Raw genomic sequence first — 27,747 nt, forward strand, 5'->3', positions numbered from 1 at the left:
GTTGGATGAGTTCACAGCTCCACCAACAGTGTAATAGTGTCCCAGATTTCCCACAACCCTGCCAACAATGATCATTATCCTTCCTGGTCATATAGGCCAGTCTGAGAGGTGTGAGGTGGCACCTCAGAGAAGGTTTAATTTGCATTTCTCTAATAAATTAATGATTTAGAGCATTTTTTCATATGGCTATGGATTGCTTTGATCTCCTCACCTGTAAATTGCCTTTGCATATCCTTTGACCATTTGTCAATTGGGGAATGGCTTTTTGTTTTAAAAATATGACTCAGTTCTCTGTATATTTTAGAAATGAGTCCTTTGTCAGAATCATTAGTTGTAAAGATTGTTTCCCAATTTACTACATTTCTTTTGATCTTGGTTACATTGGTTTTATTGGTGCAAAAGCTTTTTAATTTAATGTAATTGAAATCATCTAATCGGTTTTTGGTGATGTTCTCCAACTCTTCCTTAGTCATAAACTGCTCCCCTTTCCATAGATCTGACAGGTAAACTAATCATTGATCTTCTAATTTGCTTACAGTATTATTTTTTATGTCTAAGTCCTGTAACCATTTGGATCTTATCTTGGTAAAGGGTGTGAGGTGTTGGTCTAATCTAAGTTTCTTCCATACTAACTTCCAATTATCCCAGCAGTTTTTATCAAAGAGGGAGTTTTTATCCCAATGGCTGGACTCTTTGGGTTTATCAAACAGCAGATTACTGTAATCATCTCCTGCTTTTACACCTAGTCTATTCCACTGGTCCACCACTCTTATTTCTTAGCCAATACCAAGCACTTTTGATGACTGATGCTTTATGATATAATTTTAGATCAGGAAGGGCGAAGCCACCTTCTTTTGCACTTTTTTTTTCATTAAGCTCCTGGCAACTGACTTTTTATTTCTCCATATGAATTTACTTACAATTTTTTCTAACTCATTAAAGTAATTTTTTGGAATTTTGATTGGTAGGGCACTTAAACAGACAGTTTGGTTTTGGTAGAATTGTTATTTTTATTATATTAGCTCTACCTATCCATGAACAATTGATATTTGCCCAGTTATTTAAATCTGATTTAATTTGTGTGAGAAGTGTTTATAATTGTTTTCAAAAAGATTCTGAGTCTGTCTTGGCAAATGGACTCCCAAGTATTTTATATTGTCTGAGGTTACTTTGAATGGGATTTCTCTTTCTAGCTCTTCCTGCTGTATCTTGCTAGACATATATAGAAAAGTTGAGGATTTATGAGGATTTATTTTATAACCTGCAACTTTGATAAAATTGCTAATTGTTTCCAGTAGTTTTTTGGATGATTTCATGGGATTCGCTAGGTGGACCATCATGTCATCTGCAAAGAGTGAGAGTTTTGTCTCTTCCTTCCCAATTCTAATTCCTTCAATTTCTTTTTCTTCTCTAATTGCTGATGTTAATATTTTTAATACAATATTGAAAAGTAGTGGTGATAATGGCCACCCTTGTTTCACCCCTGATCTTATTGGGAATGCCTCTAGCCTCTCCCCATTGAATATAATGCTTGTTTTTTTTTAGGGTTGTTGTTTTTTTGCAAGGCAAATGGGGTTAAGTGGCTTGCCCAAGGCCACACAGCTAGGTAATTATTAAGTGTACTGGATTTGATCAATAGTGCCACCTAGACGCCCCTGAATATAATGCTTGTTGATGGTTTCAGATAGATACTGCTAATTATATTTTAAGGAACAGTCCATTTATTCCTACACTCTCTAGTGTTTTTAATAGAAATGGATGCTGTATTTTGTCAAAAGCTTTTTCCACATCTATTGATATGATCATATGATTTCTGATGGGTTTGTTGTTGATATAATTGAATATACTAACAGTTTTCCTAATATTGAATCAACCCTGCATTCCTGGAATCCTACTTGACCATAATGTATTATCCTAGTGATAACTTGTTGTAATTGTTTTGCTAAGATTTTATTTAGGATTTTTGCGTCTATATTCATCAGAAAAATAGGTCTATAATTTTCTTTCTCTGTTTTAACTCTTCCTGGTTTAGGTAACAGCACCATATTGGTTTCATAGAAAGAGTTAGGCAGAGTTCCATCTTTCCCTATTTTTCCAAAGAGTTTATATAGAATTGGAACCAATTGTTCCTTAAATGTTTGGTAGAATTCACTTGTGAATCCATCAGGGCCTGGAGATTTTTTTTTAGGGAGTTCAATGATGGCTTGTTGAATTTCTTTTTCTGAGATAGGGCAACTTATATTTTTGTAAATATTCATCCATTTCACTTAGATTATCAAATTTATTGGCATAGAGTTGGGCAAAATAATTTTGAATTATTACTTTAATTTCCTCCTCATTGGTGGTGAGTACACCTTTTTCATTTATGATACTAGCAATTTGGTTTTCTTCTTTCTTTTCTTTAATGAAATTGAACAGAGGTTTATCAATTTTATTGTTTTTTTCATAATACCAACTTTTGGTTTTATTTATTAATTCAATATTTTTTTTGCTTTCGATTTTATTGATTTCTCCTTTAATTTTTAGAATTTCTAATTTAGTATTTAATTGGGGATTTTTTGATTTGTTCTTTCTCTAATTTTTTTAGTAGTATGTTTTAGTTCATTGATTTCCTCTTTCTCCAATTTATTCATGCAAGCATTTAGAGCTATAATATATCCTGAGAGTCACTTTGAACGAATCCCATATGTTTTGGTATGTTGTTTCATTATTATCATTATCTAGGATAAAATGGTTAATTCTTTCTATAATTTGCTTTTTGGTCTACTCATTTTTTAAAATGAGGTTATTCAGTTTCCAATTTTTCTGGCTCTATATCTCCTTGGCCCAGTATTTTATTGCATTGTGATCTGAGAAAGATGTATTCACTATTTCTACCTTTCTGCAGTCGATCATTAGGTTTTTATGTCCTAGTACATGGTCAATTTTTGTATAAGTTCCATGTACTGCAGAGAAAAAGGTATATTCCTTTCTATCCCATTCAGTTTCCTCCATAAGTCTACCATATCTAATTTTTCTAACAATCTATTTACCTCCTTAACTTCTTTCTTGTTTATTTTATGATTCAATTTATCTAGATCCAATAGTGGGAGGTTGAGGTCTCCCACTAGCAGAATTTTGCTGTCTATGTCTTCTTGTAGTTCTTTCAGCTTCTCCTCTAAGAATTTGGGTGCTGTCCCACTAGGTACATATATATTCAATATTGAAATGACTTTGTCTATGGTACCTTTTAGGAGGATAAAGTTTTCTTCCTTATCTCTTTTAAGGCTATCTAGTTTTGCTGCTGCTTTGTCTGAGATAAAGATTGCTACCCCTGCTTTTTTTACTTCAGCTGAAGCAAAATATATTTTGGTCCAACCTTTTACCTTTACACTATATGTATCTCTCTGCTTCAAATGAGTTTCTTGTAAGCAGCATATTGTAGGATTCTGGTTTTTAATCCACTCTGCTATTCACTTGCATTTTAAGGGAGAGTTCATCCCATTCACATTCAAGGTTATGATTACTAATTCTTTATTGACTTCCGTGCTATCTTCCCTCTGTTTGTATTTTTCCCCCTTTCTCCCCACTTTATCCATATTCCCCAATATTTGGTTTCTGAATACCTCCCCCTTCAGTGTGTTTGCCCTCCTATATTACACCCTCCCCTTTCTTTCCCCTTTCCCTTTCCTTCCTTTTGTTATTTCCTCTTTTTTCCCTCACTCCCCTTCCCTTTCTCTGTCTCCCCCCCTCCCCTTTTCCCCTTTTAATACTTGAAAGGTTAGATGCTTTATAAGTTAACTGAGAATGTGTAGGTTGACTTTAGGCCAAGTCTGATGAGACAAAAATTCAGGTGTTTCTCATCTGCTACCTTCTTCCCCTCTATTACCATAGGTTTTTTTTTGTACCTCTTAGTATAATGAGATTTACCCCATTCAATCCCCTCCCTCCTCCAGTCTCTTTCCTGTCCCCCTTTTTAAGGAGGTAGTGTTTTTTAGATCATTCTATTTATGTCATAGAAAATCTGAGTGTCTGTCCCTTCTAATTCAGTATATTCTATCGAATAGAGTCTATTGAATAGAGTTATTAGGGTCTTTCTCCCAAGTGGGGTTAAAGCCAGTTACATCTCTTTAGATAGCAGTCTCATGGATAGGTCAGGAAGGTCCATCATTTCTGGCTAGGTATATTCTCTGTTACGAGTTACAATTTTCAAGATTTATGAGAATCTTCCCCCCCCCCCCCCCCCACGCTGGGATATAGCCAGTTTCAACTTACTGGATTGCATTTTTTTTCTCCTTTTACAGCCACCTGTTTTTTTTTAACCTTTTCATGTGTCTCTTGAACCTCCTGTTTGATGTCCAAATTTTCTGTTTAGCTCTGGTCTTTTCATCAGAAATTTTTGGAATTCTTCCGTTCCGTTAAATGTCCATCTTTTTCCCTGGAAGAGAAAGCTCAGCTTTTCAGGAAAGTAGATTCTTGGCTGCATTCCAAGCTCCTTTGCTCTTTGAAATATCTCATTCCAGGCCCTTCGATCCCTTAATGTTGATGCAGTCAGGTCCTGTGTGATCTTTTACTGTGGCTCCTTGATATTTAAATTCTTTCTTTCTAGGGGCAGCTAGGTGGCGTAGTGGATAAAGCACCGGCCTTGGAGTCAGGAGTACCTGGATTCAAATCCGGTCTCAGACACTTAATAATTACCTAGCTGTGTGGCCTTGGGCAAGCCACTTAACCCCATTTGCCTTGCAAAAAACCTAAAAAAAATGTTTCTTTCTGGCTGCTTGCAGGATTTTCTCTTTTATCTGATAGTTCTGCAGTTTGGCCACAACATTCCTTGGTGTTTTCATTTTAGGATCTTTTACTGGTGGGCATCGATGTACTCTTTCAATAACTACTTCACCCTCCGATTCCATGATATCAGGGCAGTTTTCCATCACTAGATCCTGTAATATTAAGTCCAGGCTTTTTTTTTTCTTCAATGTTTTCAGGAAGTCCTATAATTTTCAGGTCACCTCTTCTCTATTCTCAAGGTCAGTGGTTTTGTTGATGAGGTATTTTACATTTTCTTCTATTTTCTTCTATTTTTTGATTTTGTTTAACTGACTCTTGCTGTCTCATGGAGTCATTAGTTCCTGTAGACTCCATTCTTTTTTTGGGGGGAGGAGTTTTCTTCATTAACCTTTTGCAACTCCTTTTCCAATTGGTCAATTCTACTTTTGAAAGAGCCTTCCATTTGACCAACTGAGGTTTTGAGAGAATTTCTTTTTTGCATTTGCCCATTTGAAGATCTGAGAGATTTATTCTCATTTTGTATTTGTTCAATTGTACTTTCTAAGGTTTTGTTTTCTTGTTGCAATGTATTAATTGTCTCTCCCAAATTTTTAAGCTCCTTCCTTATTTCTTTGAGGAAGTCTTTCTGTGCTGAAGACCAGATTGTATTCTCCTCAGAGGTTCCAGGTCTCTCTGAGTTAGGGTCTTTCCCTTCCAAGAATTTTTCTATGGATCCACCTTTCTGCTGACCCTTCTTCATTTTGCTAAGACCTGAGTTGGGGAGGGGCTGGTTCCCAGGGGCTTGGGATTGCTAAAGGTTTTACTCTCTGCGTGCAGTTCCTCTGACTGGCCAGTAGGAGGTTTTGGTTGCTTTCTCTGGAGTGTCTGTGACCTTGGCTGAGGCCTTCTCCCTTTGCTTGAAGGGAAGAGTTGGAGCTATTGAATTCTTTTTGCCTTCAATCAATGGTGGGCTTTACCCTGGCCTGAGGTCATTCCTCAGCTGGGCTGGTTATTCAGCTTACACACCTGGGCCTGAGGCAGAAGTAGTTTGCATTTGTTTGTTAGGGAAAAAGTCTGAGTTGTAATGGGACTCAGACCAGAGGAGCCCAGGGATGGTGTCTGAAGCCTTCCTGCTCCAGAACTCTCCCTCCAGCCCTGACTGGGATCTCCTGGGGGACAGCTCCAACACTAGTGCTTCCGCTCCCCCGCTGACTCCGGGCCCGGGAGGTCCAGCCCCACCCTGATCCAGCAGGTGGGCTCTCAGGCCCTCAAACTCCTGGTTCCAATTCAGCTGTTAATCTGGCTGATCCGGGCCTCATCCTCCCTCTGAGCCCCAACTCACTGCCCAAATTTGGCCAAACCTGCTGCCAGAGACAAATCCCAAGGTAGATGTTCTTTTTCCTGGCTTTTCTTTCTGGGTTTTGTGGGTCAGATTTCTTTTAAGAGGTTTGTTTCATGTGATAGATGGGGAAGAGACCAGGAGACTTTAGAACTGTGCCTGTCTTCTCTCTGCCATCTTGGCCGGAAGTCTAATTATATTTCAAATGGGTATTTTATAAAATCACAGGCTTGTGGAACACACATTCCGCTGAAAATCTAAACCTAGAACAAACAGCAATCTATGTAATAATGCTCAAAGGAAATCAACTACAGCTCTCTCTCATTCCTTAAGAGCAAGAAGAGTGAAGGTAAAGACGATAACAATGTTTCTCACAGTTACTTTATTCAAGACTCATTACAAAAGGAAACAGCATTACACACTTCATACCAGATACCTTTAATTTCATTTTGAACAACAATAGGATACAATACAAAACAAAAATGCAGAGAAATTAAAATTAAAATTAATTGTCAATCATTTATTGCTAATACTAATAAAGTTCTATAGGTAATTTAAGTCCTAACAATTATATCACCTGTGCAAGATTTGACCAAGGAAGGAGATAATTGCGTAACAAATACTGATCCTATAGACAGGCTTTTAGTTTCCTCCTTTTTACAGGATAGAATTAAAAAGTTGTTCATCTATATATTGTCCTATGCCCTTGAATCCATAGGCAAAATTGAAAAATAAGGCATAAAATTGAGAAACATTTTTTCTCCTTTCTTTTCCTAGTACAAATGATGACTGGACACCTTCAACTTAACAGAAAAGGGGAAAAACAAAACAAAATAAAACAATTTCATTCTCTGTAATATTAAATGTTTATAAAGGCAAGAAAGGTTATGTACTATAGCTACTAGGTAGCACAGTGGATAGAACACTGGTCTTGGATTCAGGAGGATGGGAATTTGAATTCAGTCAGACACTTGCCACTTACTAGCTGTGTGACCTTGAGCAAGTCACTTAACCCTGATTGCCTCACATCCAGGGCCATCTCCAGTCATGCTGATTCATATCTGCCCCTGTACCTAGATGGCTCTGGAGGAGAAAGTGAGGCTGGTGACTTAGTACAGCCCTCCCTCATTGAAATCCAATTCATGTACTTGTCATGGTATCAACTTCGTAATGTCATGGCCTTCTTTGAAAATGAAGGACAATGGGGCAGCTAGGTGGTGAAGTGGATAGAGTGCTGGCCCTGGAGTTGGGGGAACCTGAGTTCAAATATGTCCTCAGACACTTTAACTAATTACCTAGCTGTGTGAGGTTGGGCAAGCCACTCAACCCCATTGCCTAACCAAAAAATAAAATAAAATGAAATAAAAAATTGAAGGACAAAATTGTTAATATGCAAACTGGCACAAAAAAAAGTTCCTCCACTCACAAACTTTCTATTTTTTTATATTTTGAAAAAAAAATTTAATTGATTTTAAAAATCACTTAAGACTTTCCATTGTATCCCTTTTCATCCTCTGATACTAGAAAGCCATTCTTTATCACAAAGATTTCTTTTAAAAGGGAAGAGAAGAAAAAGAAATTACAAATCACTTTGGAAAAAAAAATGTATCTTGTATGCAATGTTACACATTTGGGACTCTAAAGCTGTTTGTTGTTTATAATTTTGAAACTTTCAGTTTTGATTGTTTCATGGTTGATTTATCCATTTATATAGTTAGTCATTGTGTATAGTTCTTTACTGGCTCTATTTCACTGCAATTGCATCAGTTCACTTAAGCACTTCCAGACATCTATTCGTCACATCTTACAACAGGAATATTCCATGAAATTAACATTCCAAAACTTGTTAAATAAATAAATAAATGGTCAGCAACCTCATTTCCAGTTCATTGCTATTTCATCAAGTAACAGTATAAATTCTATAGCGTTAATGGTATTTTTTTTTCAATAACTTCCATAAAATATAAAGGTCATGAACACTTTAGATGCTCAATTTCTCTATTTCCAAATTAGAAGACTACTATCTAATATTGGGCTGTATATAAATTATCATGTAAATAGAAAGATACTAGAGAAAGACAGTGATAAAAATTGGGGAGATCAAAAAAGTCTTTATGAAAGAAGGTGTAATCTCAGGTTTTATGGAGGAAGTAACTTTGGAGGATTCTGATATGAAGAGTTCAGGAGAAAGTACATCATAGGGGGACAACTTGTACAATTGCAGACAGGAAAAGAGAAAAGAACTTATTTGTATAAAAATATTTATAACAGTTCTTTTGTGGTGGCTACAAATCGAAAACTGTGGGGATGTCTCTCAGTTGGGGAATAACAGAACAAATGTGGCATATGATTGTAACAGAATATTATGGTGTTCAAAGAAATGACAAGCAAATAATTTCAGAAAAAAATGGAAATACACATGAACTGATATAATGAGGTGAACAGAATAGGAACACTGTACACAGTAAGATGAATACTGGATAATGAAAAACTCTGAATAATTTAGCTATTTTAAGCCATGTCACAATCCAAGAAAATCTCAAAGTACTTATGATAAAAATGCTATCTGCCTCCAGAGAAAGAACTGATATCAGCTGAATATAGAGTTTTCTCTTCCTTTCTCTCTTTTTGAGTGTTCTTGTACAAAATGACTAATATGGAAATGTTTTAGATGACTGCACATGCATAACTTAGATTACTGACTGTCCCAAGGAGGGGGGGAAGAGACAACAAGAGAGATAAAATTTGGAACTGAAAACTTTTTAAAAAAAATTAATGTTAAAAATTGTTTTTACATGTAACTGGGGAAAAAGAAAAAGTTATTTAAAACTAAAAAAAAAAACCCAACTACTAAATGGGGGTAAAAGGATAGAATGTTACTTTTGATAAAATGTAAATATTCTAACTTATTTAAAGTAGAGTGTGACAGGAGATAATACAGGCCATAGAACCTCAAAGGATTTTGTTTTAGTTTTATTTTAATGTTTTTGGTTTTTGCAAGGCAATGGGGGTGACTTGCCCAAAGTCACACAGCAAGGTAATTAGTAAGTGTCTGACTCAGAATTTGAACTCAGGTCCTCTGGATTCCAGGGCCTGTGCTCTATCCACTGTACCACCTAGCTGTCCCAAAAGGTTTTGTTTTTAAAGCAGAAAAGTGAGGTGACTAAACTTATGTCTTAAAAGCTATGATTTAAAATTTTTTTCAGATGCCATTTATCAGCATCCATTTTCAAGATGGAAGACACTCATAAATCATACAAAATATATCTACAATACTCATAACAGTATATGATCTGACTAAAATCTGTCACCCTAAAAATTATCATAAAAAAGAAAAATGCAAAATACCAAGTAATCCAATAAAAAGGAATAGTTGGTTAATATTTATGTATTGTAGTAAATAAAACAAAACAAAGCAAAAATACACAAAAAAATACATTTAGGTACTGGTAGTGTATCAGAGTGACTAGAGAACAAGAGAGTGACTAGAGAACAAGATTGAGAGCCATTTATATGGGACTTGAAAGGTTTGCAAAGTATTTTACATATATTATTTGACAATATAACCATGTGATTTATATATGTATGTATATGTATATGTATATGTATATGTATATGTATATGTATATGTATATGTATATGTATATGTATATGCTATTACAGCAACCAAGCTTTCTTTACAGTTTTATACTATCATAAAAAAGGTTACTATTTATATTTTGGATTAAGTGAGAATTGTCTGTCTTTGAACTTGTATATGCCCAATATAGGGTTTTCTGGGATAAAGAGTTTCTTGAAAACTTTCAAGTTGGTTTGTAGATCAGTTGAAGTAATTCACAGGTCCACCAAGTGTAATGTCCTTGCTTTTTCACTGCCCTTCCTACACCATTTCCATTTTTAACATTTTTGCTAATTTGATGGGCATAATATAAAATATTAGATGCTTAATTTGCATTTCTCTTATTGCTAATGATCTGGAGCTTTAAAAATATAGTAATTATATGATTACAAGTCCTTTAAAATTCTTTGTATACTTTGATATATACTTGATTTTATTATTTTTGGGGGAAGATATAAGTTGCAAAATTTGTTCCCCACGTGGCAATTGCATTCATTTTATCCGTGAGTCTTTAAAATTTTATACAATTGACTTCATTATTTATATAATTATACAATTTTATGTCATTTTTCATTACTCATCTCCCTTAACCCTGTTGCTGTTCCATCATTTTTCAGTCATGTCCATTTGGGAATTTTTTTCCTACAAAGATAATTTCCTTCTCCAGTTCATTTTGCAGATGGAAATTAAGGCAAACAGGGTTACATTACTTGCTTAGAGATACACAGCTAGTAAGTGTCTGAGGCTGGATTTGAACTCAGGAAGAGGTGTCTTCCTCACTCAGACTTGGCAATTCATTCCCTGCACCACCTAAGTGCACCTAACCCTAACACCCCAATTTGTTTAGCCTGTTTAACAGCTAGGTAGTGCAGAAAATAAAGCACTGGACATTGGTGTCAAAAAAAAACCTGAGCTCACATCTGGTCTATGGCTTTCATTGTGCTAATGGGGAAATCACTTAAACTTTCTCTCTCAATTTCCTCATCTCTAGCATGGAGATTAAGACTGTACCTACTTCCTACTTTATGAGAATAAAAGAAGATATCTGTAAAGTATTTTTCAAGCCTTTCAGTACTATATAAATGCACAACAAATTCCAATTCTAATAACCTTCAGGATCATCAAATTTAAGTCCTATATTATGGTTTGCCCTTCATTTTCTTCTTCTTCTTCTTCTTCTTTTTTTTGCAAGGCAGATGGGGTTAAGTGGCTTGCCCAAGGCCACATAGCTAGGTAATTATTAAGTGTTTGAGACTGGATTTGAACCCAGGTACTCCTGACTTCAGGGCCGGTGCTTTATCCACTGTGCCACCTAGCCGCCCCTACCCTTCATTTTCAAAGAAGACCATGACATCAAGGAAGTAATGCCATTACAATTATATGAACTGGATTTGAATGAGAGGGGTTGTGCTAAGTCACCAGCCTTACTTCCTCTTCCAGAGCCACCTGAGTCCAGTGCTCTGAAGTTATGAATTAGGATGACTGGAGTGGGTCCTAGACACAAAGAAATTAGGGTAAGTGACCTGCCCAAGATCACACAACTAAGTGCAAGTGTTGGAGACAATGATTTGAACTCTCCCGTACTGGATCCACTACGCTACCTAGCTGGCAATTAGGGTTAAGTCACACAACTAGTATCTGAGGCCAGATTTCAACTCCTGTCCTCCTGACTCCAAGGTCAGTGCTCTATCCACAGTGCCACCAAGCTGCGTGTCAACCCTGCACATAGCAAAATACCTAACACATAATAGGTGAGCTTAAATAGCATTTGTCTATGATTGACTTTTATTTCCAAAATAGAAGGGCAATTACTTAGTGTCTAGTTTTCTGTTACACAAAAAAATGATGTAATTAGTATCTTATTTTGGGGGGGATTTTTCTTTTCTATAGCATAAGCTTACATTCTAATGGAATAATACCTGAAATTCATACAGTTCTTTTAGGTTAGCAAAAAAGCCTATATTCATTACCTCTTTAAAAACTCATGACAATCTTCTGGAGAAAATGCTATATTTTCCTAATTTTATTTTTTCTTTTTTTTTTCGGGTTAGGGTTAGGGTTCTATTTTCCTAATTTTAAATCTCAGGTTCATCAATCTCTTCAATTCCTTGGACATATACCCTCACTTGACCTAAGGCACACTGAGGGATGTTTATAACCATGACCTCACCATCAACAAAGTTAACATTCACATGTATTGCAATGTATTACAAGAGACTCAGAGTCTAAGGATTCAGAAAAAAAACAATTTCTTTGATAGAAATATATCCAACAACTCCCAGATAAAAGCAATTCCTGAAGTACTAAAAAGCAGACCAAAAAGATAAAATTGGGTAAAAGCCACTACCACTAGCAAAGAGATTAAAAGTAGTCAGCAAGAACGTTCTCTGAGTCTTAAGAGTTCTCTATCAAAGTCCTAAAGCAGTTTTTATATCCGCCTAGTCCAAAGGGACACCAGCTGAGTTCCAGGTGGTTACCCAAACCTGGGGACAAAATTAACTCAAATTGCTTCAGATCTATTCTACAAAGTTCTGGTTCACAACAGCACTGGTTGGTGTTGTGGGAATATGGCAAACATCTCAAGTTCCCCACCCACACCTTCCACTGGTAACCCAGTCCATTACAACCCCCATCTGCTATATCTTTAGGATAAAGAACTCAAAATTCTTTCACTGACCAAAATTACCTATGCCTTCTCTACCTCAAGTTTACTCCTTAGAGACTTAGGTTTCATCTTCAATGAGACTTAGATCTACCACTCTTGAATGACTCACTCTTGATCTGGCATCCATTTTCTCCTTTCCCACATTATAATTTGTAAGTTCTATTATACAAAGGTATATGCTTACATATCTTCCTCTATACTTAAATTCTTTGCTTACTTGTTCAACTGCCAGGTCTTAGCCAATCCCAGTGCTAGGTTATCAACCTATTTGCTTTCTTTGATCTTAATGTCTTAATCAAATGCTGAACACCACTGAGAAAGTCACAAAACTGTGCCAACCAAGTTTACTACAAATTTAAACAAATCTCAATTGGAAAGCTATCAACTATTCTTCCTTGAGTAATTATCACAACCTCCAGCATCAATTATAAATCTTTTAAAAGAACCTCAACTATTTAATTTAAAAAATAGAGACTTCTCCTTTATAAAGTGTTTCTACTTTTCTTCAAAATCTTAATTTAATATCAATCTTCATTTTCTAATTGTCAAATGACACTTTTTGAATCCACCACCACCTCCAATTTCTTTCAGGAGTTAAACCCTGTGAACAACCTTCCTCCCAAGTCTTTCATTTCTATCTCCTCATTGCTTGCTATTCACTACAAAAAGGCCAAGGTCTTCTCATTCTTGTTATTGTGGTCTTGCCATTTGTTCAAGCAATTATATTTTTTCCCTCTTAGAGAATAAACCCTTTGTTTCAATTCAAATGCTTCTGAATGTGACTGAAGAAAATGGTGAAATGTTATATAATCTCAGCAAGACCCTCATTGAGAAAAGGTAATCCTTTATACCTCACCTAATTTACACACTACTCTACTCACCCTAAGTTTTTTCCAATCCTTTTCATCTTACATTGAGCTTCCCATATATATTCATTCCTTCTCCTTTCAGGTGAGAACTTTGTCTCATATTTCACTAAAACATCTGAGATCATTTATTTTAAAGTCCTTCTTTCCTCCTCTAAAAATCCAATCTCCCAAATGCCTTCAGTCCCCCTCTCTCTGCCTTCACCACTATGGCCCATTAGAAGGACCTTGTCCTTGCCAAAGAAAGTTTGTCTATGTGCACAAGTAATCCCATTGCATACTTCTTTATTAGCAGATTATCATCTCTATTATTCCCATTCTCTCACTTATCTTCAATCTTTCACTGTCTACTGGCTACAAACATTACATACTCAAAAAAAACATTCACACCTACTAGCTACCATTCAACTTCTCTCCTCTCACAGCTAGACACCTTGAGAAAGTCATCTGTAACAGTAGGCCCTATATATTTTCTTCTCACCATCTCAATTCCTTAGAGTATAATTGAAATATTCTCCAAAGTTACTAATAACTTTTTTTTTTTTGCAAGGCAATGTGGCTTGCCCAAGGCCACACAGCTAGGTAATTATTAAGTGTCTGAGGCCACATTTGAACTCAGGTCCTCCTGACTCCAGGGCCAGTGCTCTATCTACTGTGCAACCTAGCTGCACCCCCTAATAATTTTTCAAATGCCAACACTGACATTCTTAATCCTCATGCTTCTTGACTTCTGCTGCCTTTGACACAGTTAATCACTCTTTCTTCCTTAATACTTTCTTTTCTCTAGAAAAGATATTTCAAGATATTCTCTCTTGGTTCTCTTTCTACCTATGTAAACCATTGCTTCAATTCACCTTTCCCAGATCTTCATTCAGGTCAGGTCCCATAACTCAGGATGAACCCAATAAATACTTTCCCCCTCTGCTCTATTATAAAATATATTTTATTCCAAGTAAAACTATGCCTTCTCAACTTTCCATCCCAATGTCTCTAATCCAAGAGAGCAAAAGAAAAAAAATAACTCGTAGATGGATAGTTAATCCAAACAATCTTCAACATTATTATGCCTCCATTCCCCCAAAATGTTTTATTATGTATTCTGAATACTTCTCATCTTTTAATAAAAACATGATTCATTTTCAGTCATTTAGAATTTGGCTGGACATTATTACACTGAAAAAGTGTTCCTGATTCCATCAGTGCAACAATCAGGGACAATTTGGGCCTGTCTACAATGGAGAATACCATCTGTATCCAGAGAAAGAAATGTGGAGTTTGAACAAAGACCAAGGACTATTACTTTTTTTTTTTAGGGTTTGTTTGGGGTTTTTTTGCCAGGCAAACTGGGTTAAGTGGCTTGCCTAAGGCCACACAGCTAGGTAATTATTAAGTGTCTGAGACCAGATTTGAACCCAGGTACTCCTGACTCCAGGGCCAGTGCTTTATCCACTACGCCACCTAGCTGCCCCTGACTATTACCTTTAGTTCAGGAAAAAAAAATAACAAACCTGATATCTTATTGTCTGATCTTGCTGTCTCTTATACTTTATGTTTCTTCCTTAAGTATATGATTTCTCTCTCATCACATTCAATTTAGATCAATATATACCATGGAAACAATTTAAAGACTGGCAAATTGCCTTCTGTGGGGAGCAGAGGGAGGGAAGTAAGATTGGGGGAAAATTGTAAAACTCAAAATAACTAAAATCTTTATAATTGGGAAAAAAAATTCATTAAAGGAAATGCCCCCCCCAAAGAAAAAGTGTTCTTTATTCTTTCAGTTATTTACCTTAGATTATGCTATTCCAGTATTTTCTGAAACTTTCCATCATTTCTTACAGCACAATAATATTCCAATATGCCAATTTATTCAACCAATCCCCAAGTGATGTACATCCCTTAAGATTCCCATTCTGTTACCTCAAAAAGAGCCATATTTTTTTTACAACCTTAGTATATTTTGCTTAGAATTCTACTCTTAATTCCACTTTTCTTCTTCCCTGTGAGTGAAATGTATTTGATTCTGCGTGTATTCTTCCTTCCTTTGTATAGTTCAAGTGAAAAAGAAGTTCATCTACTTGTGCACATTGATTATATGAGATCATTTCCCCTAATCTTCCTTTCCCTTTCCCATCCCAGTATATTTTTCTTTGTATTTTCTTTCAAGATCATCAAGACATAAAAGAACTACTTTCAGTCCTTGTTTCTTTATACTCCCTCTATGAATCCAGATAATGAAAAGATTCAAAAGGGACATAGGTACCATTTCCCCATTGAAAAGTAAGTATTTTCCTTGTTCATTCATTGTCTTTTTTTATGTTTTATCTTTATTGTTAGAGCTTCAAAGTTTCAAGTTCCAGCCTTTCCTTTTTTTCCCTTTGGTTTTTCCAAGGCAATGAGGTTAAATGACTTGCCCAAGATCACACAGCTAGGTAATTATTAAGTGTCTGAGGCTGGATTTGAACTCAGGTCCTCCTGGCTTGAGAATGCTTGTGAAGTCCTCTACTTCATTAAAGATCCATTTTGCCCCTGTAAGAATATAATCAATGATTAAATTATTCTTGGCTATAAGCTCTTATGTCTTTCCCTCTAGAATACCACATTCCAAGTTATTATCTCTTTCATAGTGATGGCTGCTAAATCTTGTATGATCCTGAATGATGTGATTCTTTTAGTACTTGAATATTGCTAAAATTTTTTCTTAAATCTATATGCTCTGGATTTTGTCCATGATGATCCTGAGTTTTATTTTTAGGGTTTCTTTTGGGAGGTGATTTTTATTTCTGTTTTTTCTCTGGTTCTAAAAGATCTAGGCAGTTTTAAAATTTCTTGAAATATGATATGTAGGTTTGTATTTTGATTCAAGTGGTCCAATGATTTAATTATTCTTAATTTTTTTCCTTCTCAATTTATTTCCTAGGTCAATTGCTTTTAACAAAATATAACATTTCCTTATTAAAACAAAGCCAAAATAGTAAAAATATATATATTTCTTTTTAACTCATTGAATTCTATTTGGTTCAACCTAATACATAGGGAATTTGTTGCACAGGTAAGGTTTTATATCTATTGTGTCACAAAGCTATCAATTTCTTTCAAATTCTTTTGTCTATAGTTTCCATTTCTTTCTAATTGTTTGTTCCAGTACTCTCATTTCATTTATTAAAAACTACAATCCATTGCTTAGCTCTTCCAGGAATATTAGTTGACTTTATAGCCAGGCTGTTCCTCTGAGTCAATACTTAAGAGAAGTTTTCATGCTATTCTTTTCTGGTAGTTGTGTCTTGAGCATCCCTGACACCAGTAAAGTTCAATGTGGTAAGATTCTTTTTTCTTCTAGTTTGCTTCCTGACTTTGAATTTGATGATAGGGCTGGGCTGGGCTAGGCTGCATTTATGGAGGAAGGATCTAGAATGGTCCTGTTGCTGCTTTCTTGAGTACTGCGCCATTCCAGGCTCTCAGGGAAAGGTAGGGGAATTAATTGTATGTTTCACTTTGATATGGGATTCCTGCCCTAATTATTCCTCTGCACAATGGGTTTGATAGTGGAAGTGAAACTCAACAGAGTCTAGGGTCTAAGACACACGGCTGCAGGTCTTCCTACCAAGAATAGCCACACTTATGAAGAAGGCTTCTTCTCAATCCTGCCTGGGGGTGGCTAGGTGGTGCAGTGAATAGAGCACCAGCCTTGGAGTCAGGAGTATCTGGGTTCAAATCTGACCTCAGACACTTGCTAATTACCTAGAGGTGTGGCCTTGGGCAAGCCACTTAACCCCATTGCCTTGAAAAAAATCTAAAAAAAAAAAGACTCAATCCTGCCTGGATTTAGACAGTAGGTGACAAAGCTGTCAGTTGGCATCCAATCTGTCTTTATTCTGTGACCCAACTCCAGGCATCTTCTCTGGCTCTACTGCATTGCTGAAATGTTCTCCCACCTTATCTCAAATCCCTGGCTTCCCTAGTTTCCTTCATATGTCAGCTAAAATCCTACCTTCTTTTACCTCCAAATTACCATTAATGCTAGTGCTTTCCTTCCCACTGGTTAACTTCAATTTATCTTGCATATAGCTTGTTTGTAAACAATTGTTTGCTTGTTGTCCTCCCAATTAGACTATGAGTTCCATATTGTTCTTTGCATACGAGAACTAAATACTGTGTCTGGCACCTAGTAGATACTTTTCACATATTTACTGACTTATATACTGAGTAACTGATTGTACTCCATTGTAAAAGAAAAGTACCTTGAAGAAAGGAGTATATTCAATTTTGTCTTTGTAGACCATGTCTCACACACATAAAAAAAATATTTACTGAATAAAAATGAATGGCAAAAGCTTAGATTTGGGAAGGATTTCATGTACTCAAAACTGTACCTAAATAAGAATCTCTCTAGAACAAATGATTTTAAGGAGAATCTTCCTGACAACGAATACTTAAGTAGACTTGCATTCCTCAAGAAAGTGTAAGATTCATATAAAATCTAGATATTGTGGGGAGATTCTTCTGTACATCATATTATATGGCGTCAATATATCCACAAATTATGTGAATCTAACTCTCATATTCTGATATTATGTAAAGAAGAGTTTTGTAACTACAAAGAATACAGCCTGAAAAGGAAAGAGATTGGAAGCAGATTGCATATTCAGAAGTCTATTAAATAGTCTGACTCATTACAAAACATATTCATATCATAACCAAATTCCTGTAAACAAAAAGAATTCTTTTGTTACTTTTGCAATATGTTGTACTGGAATTTATCTCAAATACACACTATTTTCTTCTCATTCCGTTTTCTTCATCAGTTCACAATAATAATAGTAATAAATAGTAAAAAAGAAAGTTTGTCCCCAAAATGATATATAGTGTATTATTGAAAGAATTTCTGAAAATTGTCAGTAATTTCCTTCCCTCTCCTACCCTCTCTACCTCCCACTCTCCTAGTCCACATATTAGGAAGAATTAAGCAGGGCAAAACATAATTCAGTGGGCGGCTAGGTGGAGTAGTGGATAAAGCACAGGCCCTGCAGTCAAGAGTACCTGGGTTCAAATCCGGTCTCAGACACTTAATAATTACCTAGCTGCCTTGACAAAAAAACTAAAGTTGAAAAAAAATAATTCATTGAGGGCAAATTAAGACCACAATTCAAATATCTCAAGAATCATGTCCTAGTCCCACTCATTTTCAGTCATCAATTCCTTCCTTTCTCTATTTATAAAGTTTAAAAGCTTCCTGAAATCACAGGGAAATTATAAACCAAAGAGGGGACAATTTCATAAAAACTTAAAAGTTTTATAAAAGTTGTAAAATAGTTTTTTCACTGATCAGCCTTAAAAATTAAGCAAACAATCTAAAACAGCAGCTTCAATGGTGTGGAAAACACAATGGATTTGTAGTCAGATGACTTGTATTATATCCACTTAACTGAGTTGCATGAAATCTGGTAACTATTTTAATCTCCCTGGTTCCTTTCCCTTAAAATGGAGATTAGAGGTATATTACAGTCTCTGAGGGGTTACTAGAAAAAACAAATGAAATGAATAAGACACTTTTAAAACTATAAATAGCCTATAAAAGATTTCAGTTATTAAAATGCTATTACTCTTATGTAACTGGACTTCAATGTACCATCAGATTTTCTTAGATAATGGCAAAAAGGCACACAATCATGGATAAAAATATTTCAACTGTTTTATAAACATAAGAACAAAAAGGATAAAATATTGTCCCTAACATGGTCAAAAGTGGGTGGATAATGAGAGGGGGGGTGCTTTAATTAGAAAAAGAAAGTGAAGTGAAAGCCTCCTGTTAAATTGCATCTCACCAGAAAGATTCAAAATTAATGAGAGAATAGATTTCACCTCACCCATTTAATGAAGATCTTCTTAAGGTCGGGGGATCAGAACTGTACCTTGTTATGTCGTGACTGCCATGCAATGCAGATATTTGAGAAAAGACTAAATGAACATTGGTTCTAATAAGAGGATTCATATATCAAAGAGTCTGTTAAGATTAGATTACTTCTAAGGATTCAATTAACTGAGATTTTATCAATGTATAAAGTCTCCTTAGGAAAATCTCCCTTATATTGTCATTTCATGTATTTATATCTGTTCTATAACTTTAAAGGAGCAGTCAGATTTTGTACAAAGTCTATAACAAGTTGGATATTATGACAGCATACTTTATGGGTCATTGTATCCCCTTGAAACAAAATGGCAACTATTCCATTGATTGGGGAAAGGCTAAAGAAACTGCGATCCATGAACATAATATTACTATTTTAAAAGAAACAAAGGATCAGGGGAGGTTACAGCAATATACTAAAAGCACTGAGACCTGAAGTCAGAAAGTCATCTTTCTTAAATCTGGTCTCAGACATTTATCAGCTGTGTGACCCTAGACAAGTCACTTAATCCTATTTGCCTCCATTTCGTGATCTGTAAAACGATCGAGAGAAGAAAATGGCAAACCATTTCAGTATCTTTGCCAAGAAAATTTCAAATGGAGTCATAAAAAAGTTGGACACAACAGAAACAACTAAACAACAAAAGAAACAAGGATATTATAAATATAGAAATGTATTAAAAAAAACTTACATGAAGAGACACACAGTAGAGTAAGTAAAGTCAAGAAAACTATAGCTATAATGATGAAATCAATGTAAATGGAGAAGAAACACCACCACAAAACAAGAATGGTCCTAAAGAAAAGATATGAGAAGACACTATTCTCCTAGCGTTTTCTGAGAGATGAGATATTCACAGATATGGAACATTATATATCTTTTAAGACTTTTTTGATATATTGATAAGTGGGACCTTTTTTCTCTCCATTTTCTTGAGAGGAAAGTCTGTGACTACATTTTCAGCTGTTAGCATATTCAGCTGTAAAGACAAAAAATCAAATCAAAATCAGCACAAATATTATACATTTTACTTACCAGTTTAATCGCTACATATTCATTGGTGTAGAGATTTTTACCTGTGGAAAAAGCAGAGAATTTTTGTTTTAGTGATATTTGCTATGAAAAAGAAATCAAAAAATTTTAATTTATGAGGTCATGAGGAAGGTCACATTCCTGACATCATGCACATATATTAAGAATGATTTACAACATATAAGGGGGGACGGAGCCAAGATGGCAACAAGAGAGGATCCTGTCTTAGGTGCTCTCTCATAAAACTTATAAACTAAGGACTTTAACTAAATTTTCGAGAGACAGAACCCACAGAGGGACCCAGTGGCGCAGTTCTCCTACTCAAGGTAACCTGGAAAAGAACAGAAAGGCTCTGCTCGCCCGGGGTTGGAGGGGCGGCCCTCCAGAGCCAAGAACTTCAGCCTCCTGAAGGCAGCCCCAGGGCACTGGGAGCCGTGGCTCACAGCAGCAAGGGAGTTTGCTAACCTATGCCCCAGGGAGCACTGGACACAAATTGGGGGAACAGTGGGGGGGACCTCTGCCAGAGTGAGCACATGAAGCCCAGCCCTCAGGACACACAGAGAACAGCTTGGCCAAGGTAGTACAGATCCAGGTAACAGAAGCAGGTGGAGCTGGTAAGCAAGAGCCCCCAGGGCATGAGCCCATTGAACCTAGGGAGGGGAGTAAAGAGAGAGACTGCAGAGCTCTGACCCTGGAACAGGAATCTGGAGTTCTGACCACATTCAGATCCTGATCGAAGTCTAGGCACCCACCAAAGAACAGCAGGGGGCCCCCACCTCAGGCCCATGGCAGAAGGGGGTGCATATGGTCATTCACAGACGGAGGGAGGACAGAGCCTCACACACTGAGACCCTTGTGGGAGTGTCCCAAAAGCTCAAGAAGCATCCCCAAAACAGGCTTAAGCTGGGAAAATGAGCAAGCAGAGAAACAAGAGGAAGACCACTGAGAAATATTTTGCCATTGAGCCCAAGAAGGATCAAAACACTCAGTCTGAAGATGAGGAAGCACAAGCTCCTGCATCTAAAGACTCCAAGAAAAACAGAAATTGGGCTCAAAGTTCAAAAAAGACTTTGAAAATCAAATGAGGGAGTTAGAAGGAAAAACTGGAAAAAGAAAGGAGAGAGATGCAGGAAAAACATGAAAATGAAGTCAGCAGCTTAGTCAAGGAAATCAAAAAAAAAAATGCTGAAGAAAACAGCACGCTAAAAACCAGCTTAGGTCAAATGGATAAAACAGTTCAAAAAGTTATTGAGTAGAAGAATGCTTTAAGAAGCAGAATTGGCCAGATGGAAAGGGAGATAAGAAAACTCTCTGAGAAAAAAAATCCTTCAGACAAAAAATAGAACTCAGGGAGATTGACGAATTTATGAGAAATCAGGACTCAATACTTCAAAACCAAAAGAATGAAAAAATTAGAAGAAAATGTGAAATATCTCATTGAAAAAACAACTGATATGGAAAACAGATTTAGGAAAGATAATTTAAAAAATGATTGGAATACCTGAAAGTCATGATCAGGAAAAGAGCCTTGACATCATTTTCAAAGAATTACTACAGGAAAATTGCCCTGATATCCTAGAAGCAGAGGGCAAAATAGAAATGGAGAGCATCCACAGATTCCCCCCAAGAAAGAGATCCCAAAAGACCAACCCCTAAGAATATTATAGCCAAGTTCCAGAACTCCCAAGTCAAAGAGAAAATATTACAAGCAGCCAGAAGGACACAATTCAAATACTGTGGAGCTGCAATCAGGATATCACAGGACTTAGCAGCAACTACATTAAAAGCTCGTAGCACTTAGAATATAATATTCCAGAAGGCAAAAAAGCTCAGAATGCAACTGAGAATCAACTACCCAGAAAAACTGAATGTCCTCTTCCAGGGAAAAAGATGGACTTTCAATGAACCGGGGAATTTCAAATGTTCCTGTTGGAATGGCCAGAGCTGAACAGAAGGTTTGATCTTCAAATACAGGACTCAGGTGAAGCATAGAGATTGGAGGAGAAGGGGAAAATATGAAGGACTTAATGATGATGAACTGTATATATTCCTGTATAGAAAAATGACACTGATAATACTCATATGAACCTTCTCAATTAACAGAGCAGGTAGAAGGAGCTTTTATAGATGAAGCACAGGAGAAAGCTGAATTTGAAGATAAAATATGATGTAAAAATGGGAGTCAATAGAAAAAAAAAGGGAAATGTAAAGGGAGAAAGAAAAAGGAGAGGGGGAATAGGCCGAGATGTTTCATATAATAAAATTTTTCTTTATTACAATGAGCTATTGCAATGATATGTAAGGGAGGAAGGCAAGGGGGAATGAGGGAATCTTCGCTCTGATCAGAGGTGGCTAGGAGAGGAAACAGCATAGATACTCAATGGGGTATAGACATCTGGAGTAAGAAGGAGAGAGGGGGACGGGAGAAGGGGGGGATGTGAGTGATGGAGGAGAGGATGGACCATGGGGGAAGAGTGGTCAGACAGAATGCATTTTCTTTTTTTACTTCTTGGAAGGGCCTGGGATTGGATGGCCTGTCTGGGACCATAGGGACAGGTGGATGCTGGGCCTAAGGGGTGGTATGGGGGCTCGGGGCCTCTTGGCCCCAGGGCCAGGGAACTATCTGCTGCACCACTCAGCTAACCTACAGCAGAGTCAGAGTGAAAGGAGAGAAAGGAAATATAGTGCATGGTAGTGGAGAAATACGAAAGGAGGGAGTAGCGATCAGCAATGGCGACGGTGGAAAAATATGGCAGTAACTTTTGTGATGGACTTATAAAGAATGTGATCCACCCATGACAGAGTTGGTGGTATTAGAACACAGACTGAAGCACATTTTTTATTATTATTTTGAGGGGGGGTGGAGGGCAAATGGGGCTGGGTGGCCTGCCTAGTGCCGCATAGCAGGGTGATCATGGGGTGTCTGAGGTCGGATTCGGACCTGGGTGCTTCTGGCTCAAGGGCCAGTGCTCTGTCTGCCACCCAGCCGCCCCTACTATTATTACTATTTTATTTTAGGTCTTTTTTTTTCTTTTTTTTTGGTTTATGCAGGTCAGTGGGGTTGGGGTGGCTTGCATGTCATACAGCTGGGTGATTGTTGGGCGTATGGGGCCGGATGGCTTGGATGCTCCTGGCTCCAGGGCTGGTGCTCCATCCACTGCGCCACCTGGGCATACCTGCAATTATTACTATTATTTTTAATTTTAATTTTATTTTTTATCTCCCCTTTATCGCTCAAGTGAGTCTATATTTTTTTCGGGGGAGGGGTATTTTGTTTACTCTTAAACAAGAATATTTTATTAATGTATAAAAAAATTGCACAAAATGAGAATAAATATTCAATTTTTTAAAAAGTAAAAAAAAGAATGATTTACAAACTAAAAGTGACACAGATATCGCAATATTAGAATGGAAATAATTGGGGAATTATGAGTTAAACTTGAATTTTGACTTATTTTCAAAAACCTACTAGTTCTGTGATCCAATCTTAAATATATGAACAAGAGCCATGAGGGGAAGGGAAACAATCAGTATGTATGTGTGTGTGTGTGTGTGTGTGTGTGTGTGTGTATTTCAAATGTTCACAAGTTTTAATTTTAATTGTGATTATTGAAATAATGTGGTACTGAATAAAATACAGAGATTGATCACTGGAAGAGATTATGTACATAATATATCGAAGTGAATGGACAAAGTAATCTAATATTTGACAAATCCAAACCACATGATTACCTCAACTAACAGAAGAAAATCTTTCCCCAAGTACAGTACTCTTTTAAACTTAAAAAAAAAGCTGTCAATTAGGTGGTACAATGGATAGTGTGTCAGGCCCAGAGTCAAGAAGACTCATCTCCCTAAGTTCAAATATGACCCAAGACACTTATTAACTGTGTAACCCTGGATATGTCACTTAATCTGGTTTATTTCAGCTTCCTCATCTGTAAATTGAGTTAGGGAACATAATACCACATCACTCCAGTATCTTTGACAATGACCTTGGCCAAAACTGAAAAAAGATTGAACTTTGTTAAAGCTATTAATGTTCTCAATTGACATCTATGTCAATTGCCTAGGTTTATAAAGCAAATCCTCATGTTATCACCAAATAGGGATAGTTATTTTCTATTGCCAACATTTCTAGAACTATATCAAATAATAATAGGTTTAATTACCATTGTTGCTTTATGTCATTATTGATAGGAAAAAAATTTTAATTATTATGTAAATGGCTTCTGATACATGCTCTTGGTTTTAGATATAGTGTAACAAGACCTCCCCCATGCTTACACTTTCCAGGGAAGGTGGGGGTTGTTTTGTCACTAGCTTAAATAAGCACTGTATTTTGTCAAGATAGTCAAATGTTTGGAATTTTTTTTGTTTTCACATATTAATTATTATTTACTTAATGTTAAAATATCCTCGCAGCCGTAGTATAAATTCAACTGAGTCAAAATGAATGATTTCTTAGTTAACTTGGTGTCTGAGAGAATTTTATTTACCATTTTTTAATGTAAATTATAATGGAAATGTAAAATGTAACTGATTAATGATATGTGTGCCCAATTCTGTTCTTAATCCTTCCCAAGTTTACATATAAGGATTATATTTGACCAATAGTATCTGAAGATGCTTTACTTCTGAATTTCTGATATTTTGTTATACGTGGATATTAACTATTCTTGAAAATTTTGATAGAATTTTCCTTTCCATCCATTCAGGGACAGTAATTTTTTTCCTGTGCTATATTTATTATAGCTACTTGTTCCACTTGTGTTTCCTTTTGTTCTCTTTCTTGGAGTAGGGAAAAGAATTTTCTTGCTCTCCACCATTTCCAGTTCCATACTTCTCCACAAAACAAAATACTCATAAACTGAAATAAAACTCTTATAATAAATGCCAAGTCAGGGGGCAGTTAGATGGCCCAGTGGATAGTGACCAGCACTGGAGTCAGAAGGACCTAAGTTCAGGTAAAGCCTCAGACACTTAATAATTATCTAGATGTGTGACCTGGGACAAGTTACTTAACCCCACTGCCTTGCCAAAGCAAAAAAAGAAAAAAAAAAGTCCAAAAAATAAAAATAAAATACATGGTCAAGAAGTAAATTCCACTAGTGATTTTGGAAAATGAGTCTTTCTCCCTTTTACTTTATTGGTTGGAAAAATAAACCTAGTAATGAAATCACTAGATCAAGGGATACAGAGGTTTTAGTAACTTTTTAGAGCATATTTTTTTCCCCAAAAGGACTAGACTAATTCACAATTTCACTAATTGGATATTAGTAAATATATCTTCCTGTAGCCCTTCTAACAACTGTCTTTTCCCTTTTAATCATTTTTGCTCATTTAGTAAATTTTAGTTAAGTATGATAAATCTGGGTATGTTTTATATTGCATTTCTCCAATTATTAAGAATTAAGAGCATTATTTCCCAACAATTCATTATTTTGATTTCATCCACTGAGAACTATCTGTTCATATTCTTGACCACTTATCTGCCAGAAAATGTTTCTTGTTATGTAACCTCACAGTAAGTACCAAAAAATCTGAGGGAAAAAAAAAATGTCCTGCAGAATTACCTAGAGGAAGTGAAAGAAGAAAAAGCTAGAGAGGAAAAAGTTGTAAGGAAAAATGATATCTTACAGATTCATTCAAAATTTCATATAAGAATACCCTGAAAATCAGAATAAGCCAGATAAAAAACCATGATTCAGCAATACAAGAAATATTTCTAATAGAAAAATAATATTAAAAAAAGGTCAAATGGAGAAAGTCCAAGAATTATTGGATTATCTAAAATCTATGATCAGAAAAAAGATATTACATATCTTAGGCAACTGTGGAATTAGGAAACAAACTATTCAGACTTCTGCACAAAATAAAAATAGAAAGGACCTACCAGTCACTTCCCAAAAGAAAAAAATTCCATTAGTCTCTTGTTCTTATATTTAAAATCAGTTCCTTGTATATCTTGAATAATAAATATTTATCAGTTTCCTGAAAAAATTTTTCCCCCTCACTTAAATGCATCTCTTGGAATTTAAAGTGAATTTCTAACATTCGTGCAAATCCCCCCCCCCAATCTTTTATGATGAACACCAATTTATCTGCTCTGATCATATTTCTCCCTTGTCAAATCACAACTCTACCTCTAAGAACACTACAATAGATATTTCTTTCCTTACTTTCCTAAACTAATGATATAAAGTTTTTATTATATAAATATTTTATTGGTTTTCCAATTATATACAATGGTAGTTTCTACCAATCATTTTTTTCTAAGGTTTTGAATTTTACAATTTCCCCCATCTCCCTTTCTCCCTCCAACAGAAGACAATCTGATAAAGTATTTCCATTTGTTTCCATGATATGCATGGATCAAAATTCAATGTGTTGCTGTTGGTGGAGCTGTGAACTCATCCAACCCTTCTGGAAAGCTATTTGGACCTATGCCCAAAGGCCAACAAAAATGTGCATACCCTTTGACCCAGCAATACCACTACTGGGTCTATATCCTGAAGAGATGAAGAAAAAGGGTAAAAACATTACTAGTACAAAAATATTTATAGCAGCCCTGTGGTGGCAAAGAACTGGAAATCAAGTAAATGTCCTTCAATTGGGGAATGGCTTAGCAAACTGTGGTGTATGTATGTCATGGAACACTATTGTTCTATTAGAAACCAGGAGGGATGGGATTTCAGGGAAGCCTGGAGGGAGTTGCATGAACTGATGCTGAGTGAGATGAGCAGAACCAGAAAAACACTGCACACACTAACAGCAACATGGGAGTGATGTTCAACTTTGAAGGACTTGCTCATTCCATCAGTGCAACAATCGGGAATATTGGGCTGTGTGCAAAGGAGAGTGCCATCTGTATCCAGATAAGAAGCTGTGGAGTTTGAACAAAGTTCAAGGACTATTCCCTTTAATTTAGGAAAAAACAGATATCTTATTGTCTGATTTTGTTACCTCTTAAGACTTCTCTACTTTAAGGATATGATTTCTCTCTCATCACACCCAATTTGGATCAATGTACAACATGGAAACAAAGTAAAGACTGACAGATTGCTTTCCGTGGGGTGTGGGGGTGGGGGGAGGGAAGTAAGATTGAGGGGAAAATTGCAAAACTCAGATAATATCTTTAATAAAAATAAATTTAAAAAAATTCAATGTGTTGAAAGAAAAAAAGGATCCATAAAGGAGGAAAGAAAACATAAGGGATAGCAAAATTGTATAATGCAAAAGATGACTTTTTAAAAAATTGAAGATAATAATCTTTGGTCATCTTCACAGTTCCTTCTCTGGATACAGATGGTATTCTCATCACAGATCCCCTAAATTGTCCCACATTATTGTACTGATGGAGTATGCAAGTCCATTAAGGTTGATCATCACCCCATGTTGTTGTGGAGGTGTATAATGTTCTTCTGGTTCTGCTCATATGATATAACTTTTAATAACTAAGTCCTATGTTCTATTTAGAATTGATCTTGATTATGAAAGGAGAACTGATGGTTTCTGAATACTTTTTAAACTTTTTGGGGGGAATTCCATGTTTTAAAAATAAATGTTAA

The 27,747-nt window shown here is 36.0% G+C and overlaps 1 protein-coding gene across 9 annotated transcripts in view; it reads right to left on the reverse strand.

The window, feature by feature from the left end:
• Positions 1–27,747, reverse strand: part of CSNK1G1 (casein kinase 1 gamma 1) — a 248,682-nt gene that overhangs the window by 89,516 nt on the left and 131,419 nt on the right. For all 9 annotated transcript variants that reach the window (XM_074234377.1, XM_074234373.1, XM_074234375.1 and 6 more), the window contains one exon: positions 20,180–20,220. In XM_074234377.1, the coding sequence (XP_074090478.1) occupies positions 20,180–20,220 (41 nt within the window). The remainder of the gene's footprint in view (positions 1–20,179; positions 20,221–27,747) is intronic.

This window comes from Macrotis lagotis, chromosome 4 (genome assembly GCF_037893015.1).
Source record: "Macrotis lagotis isolate mMagLag1 chromosome 4, bilby.v1.9.chrom.fasta, whole genome shotgun sequence".
Classification (NCBI taxonomy): Eukaryota; Metazoa; Chordata; class Mammalia; order Peramelemorphia; family Peramelidae; genus Macrotis; species Macrotis lagotis.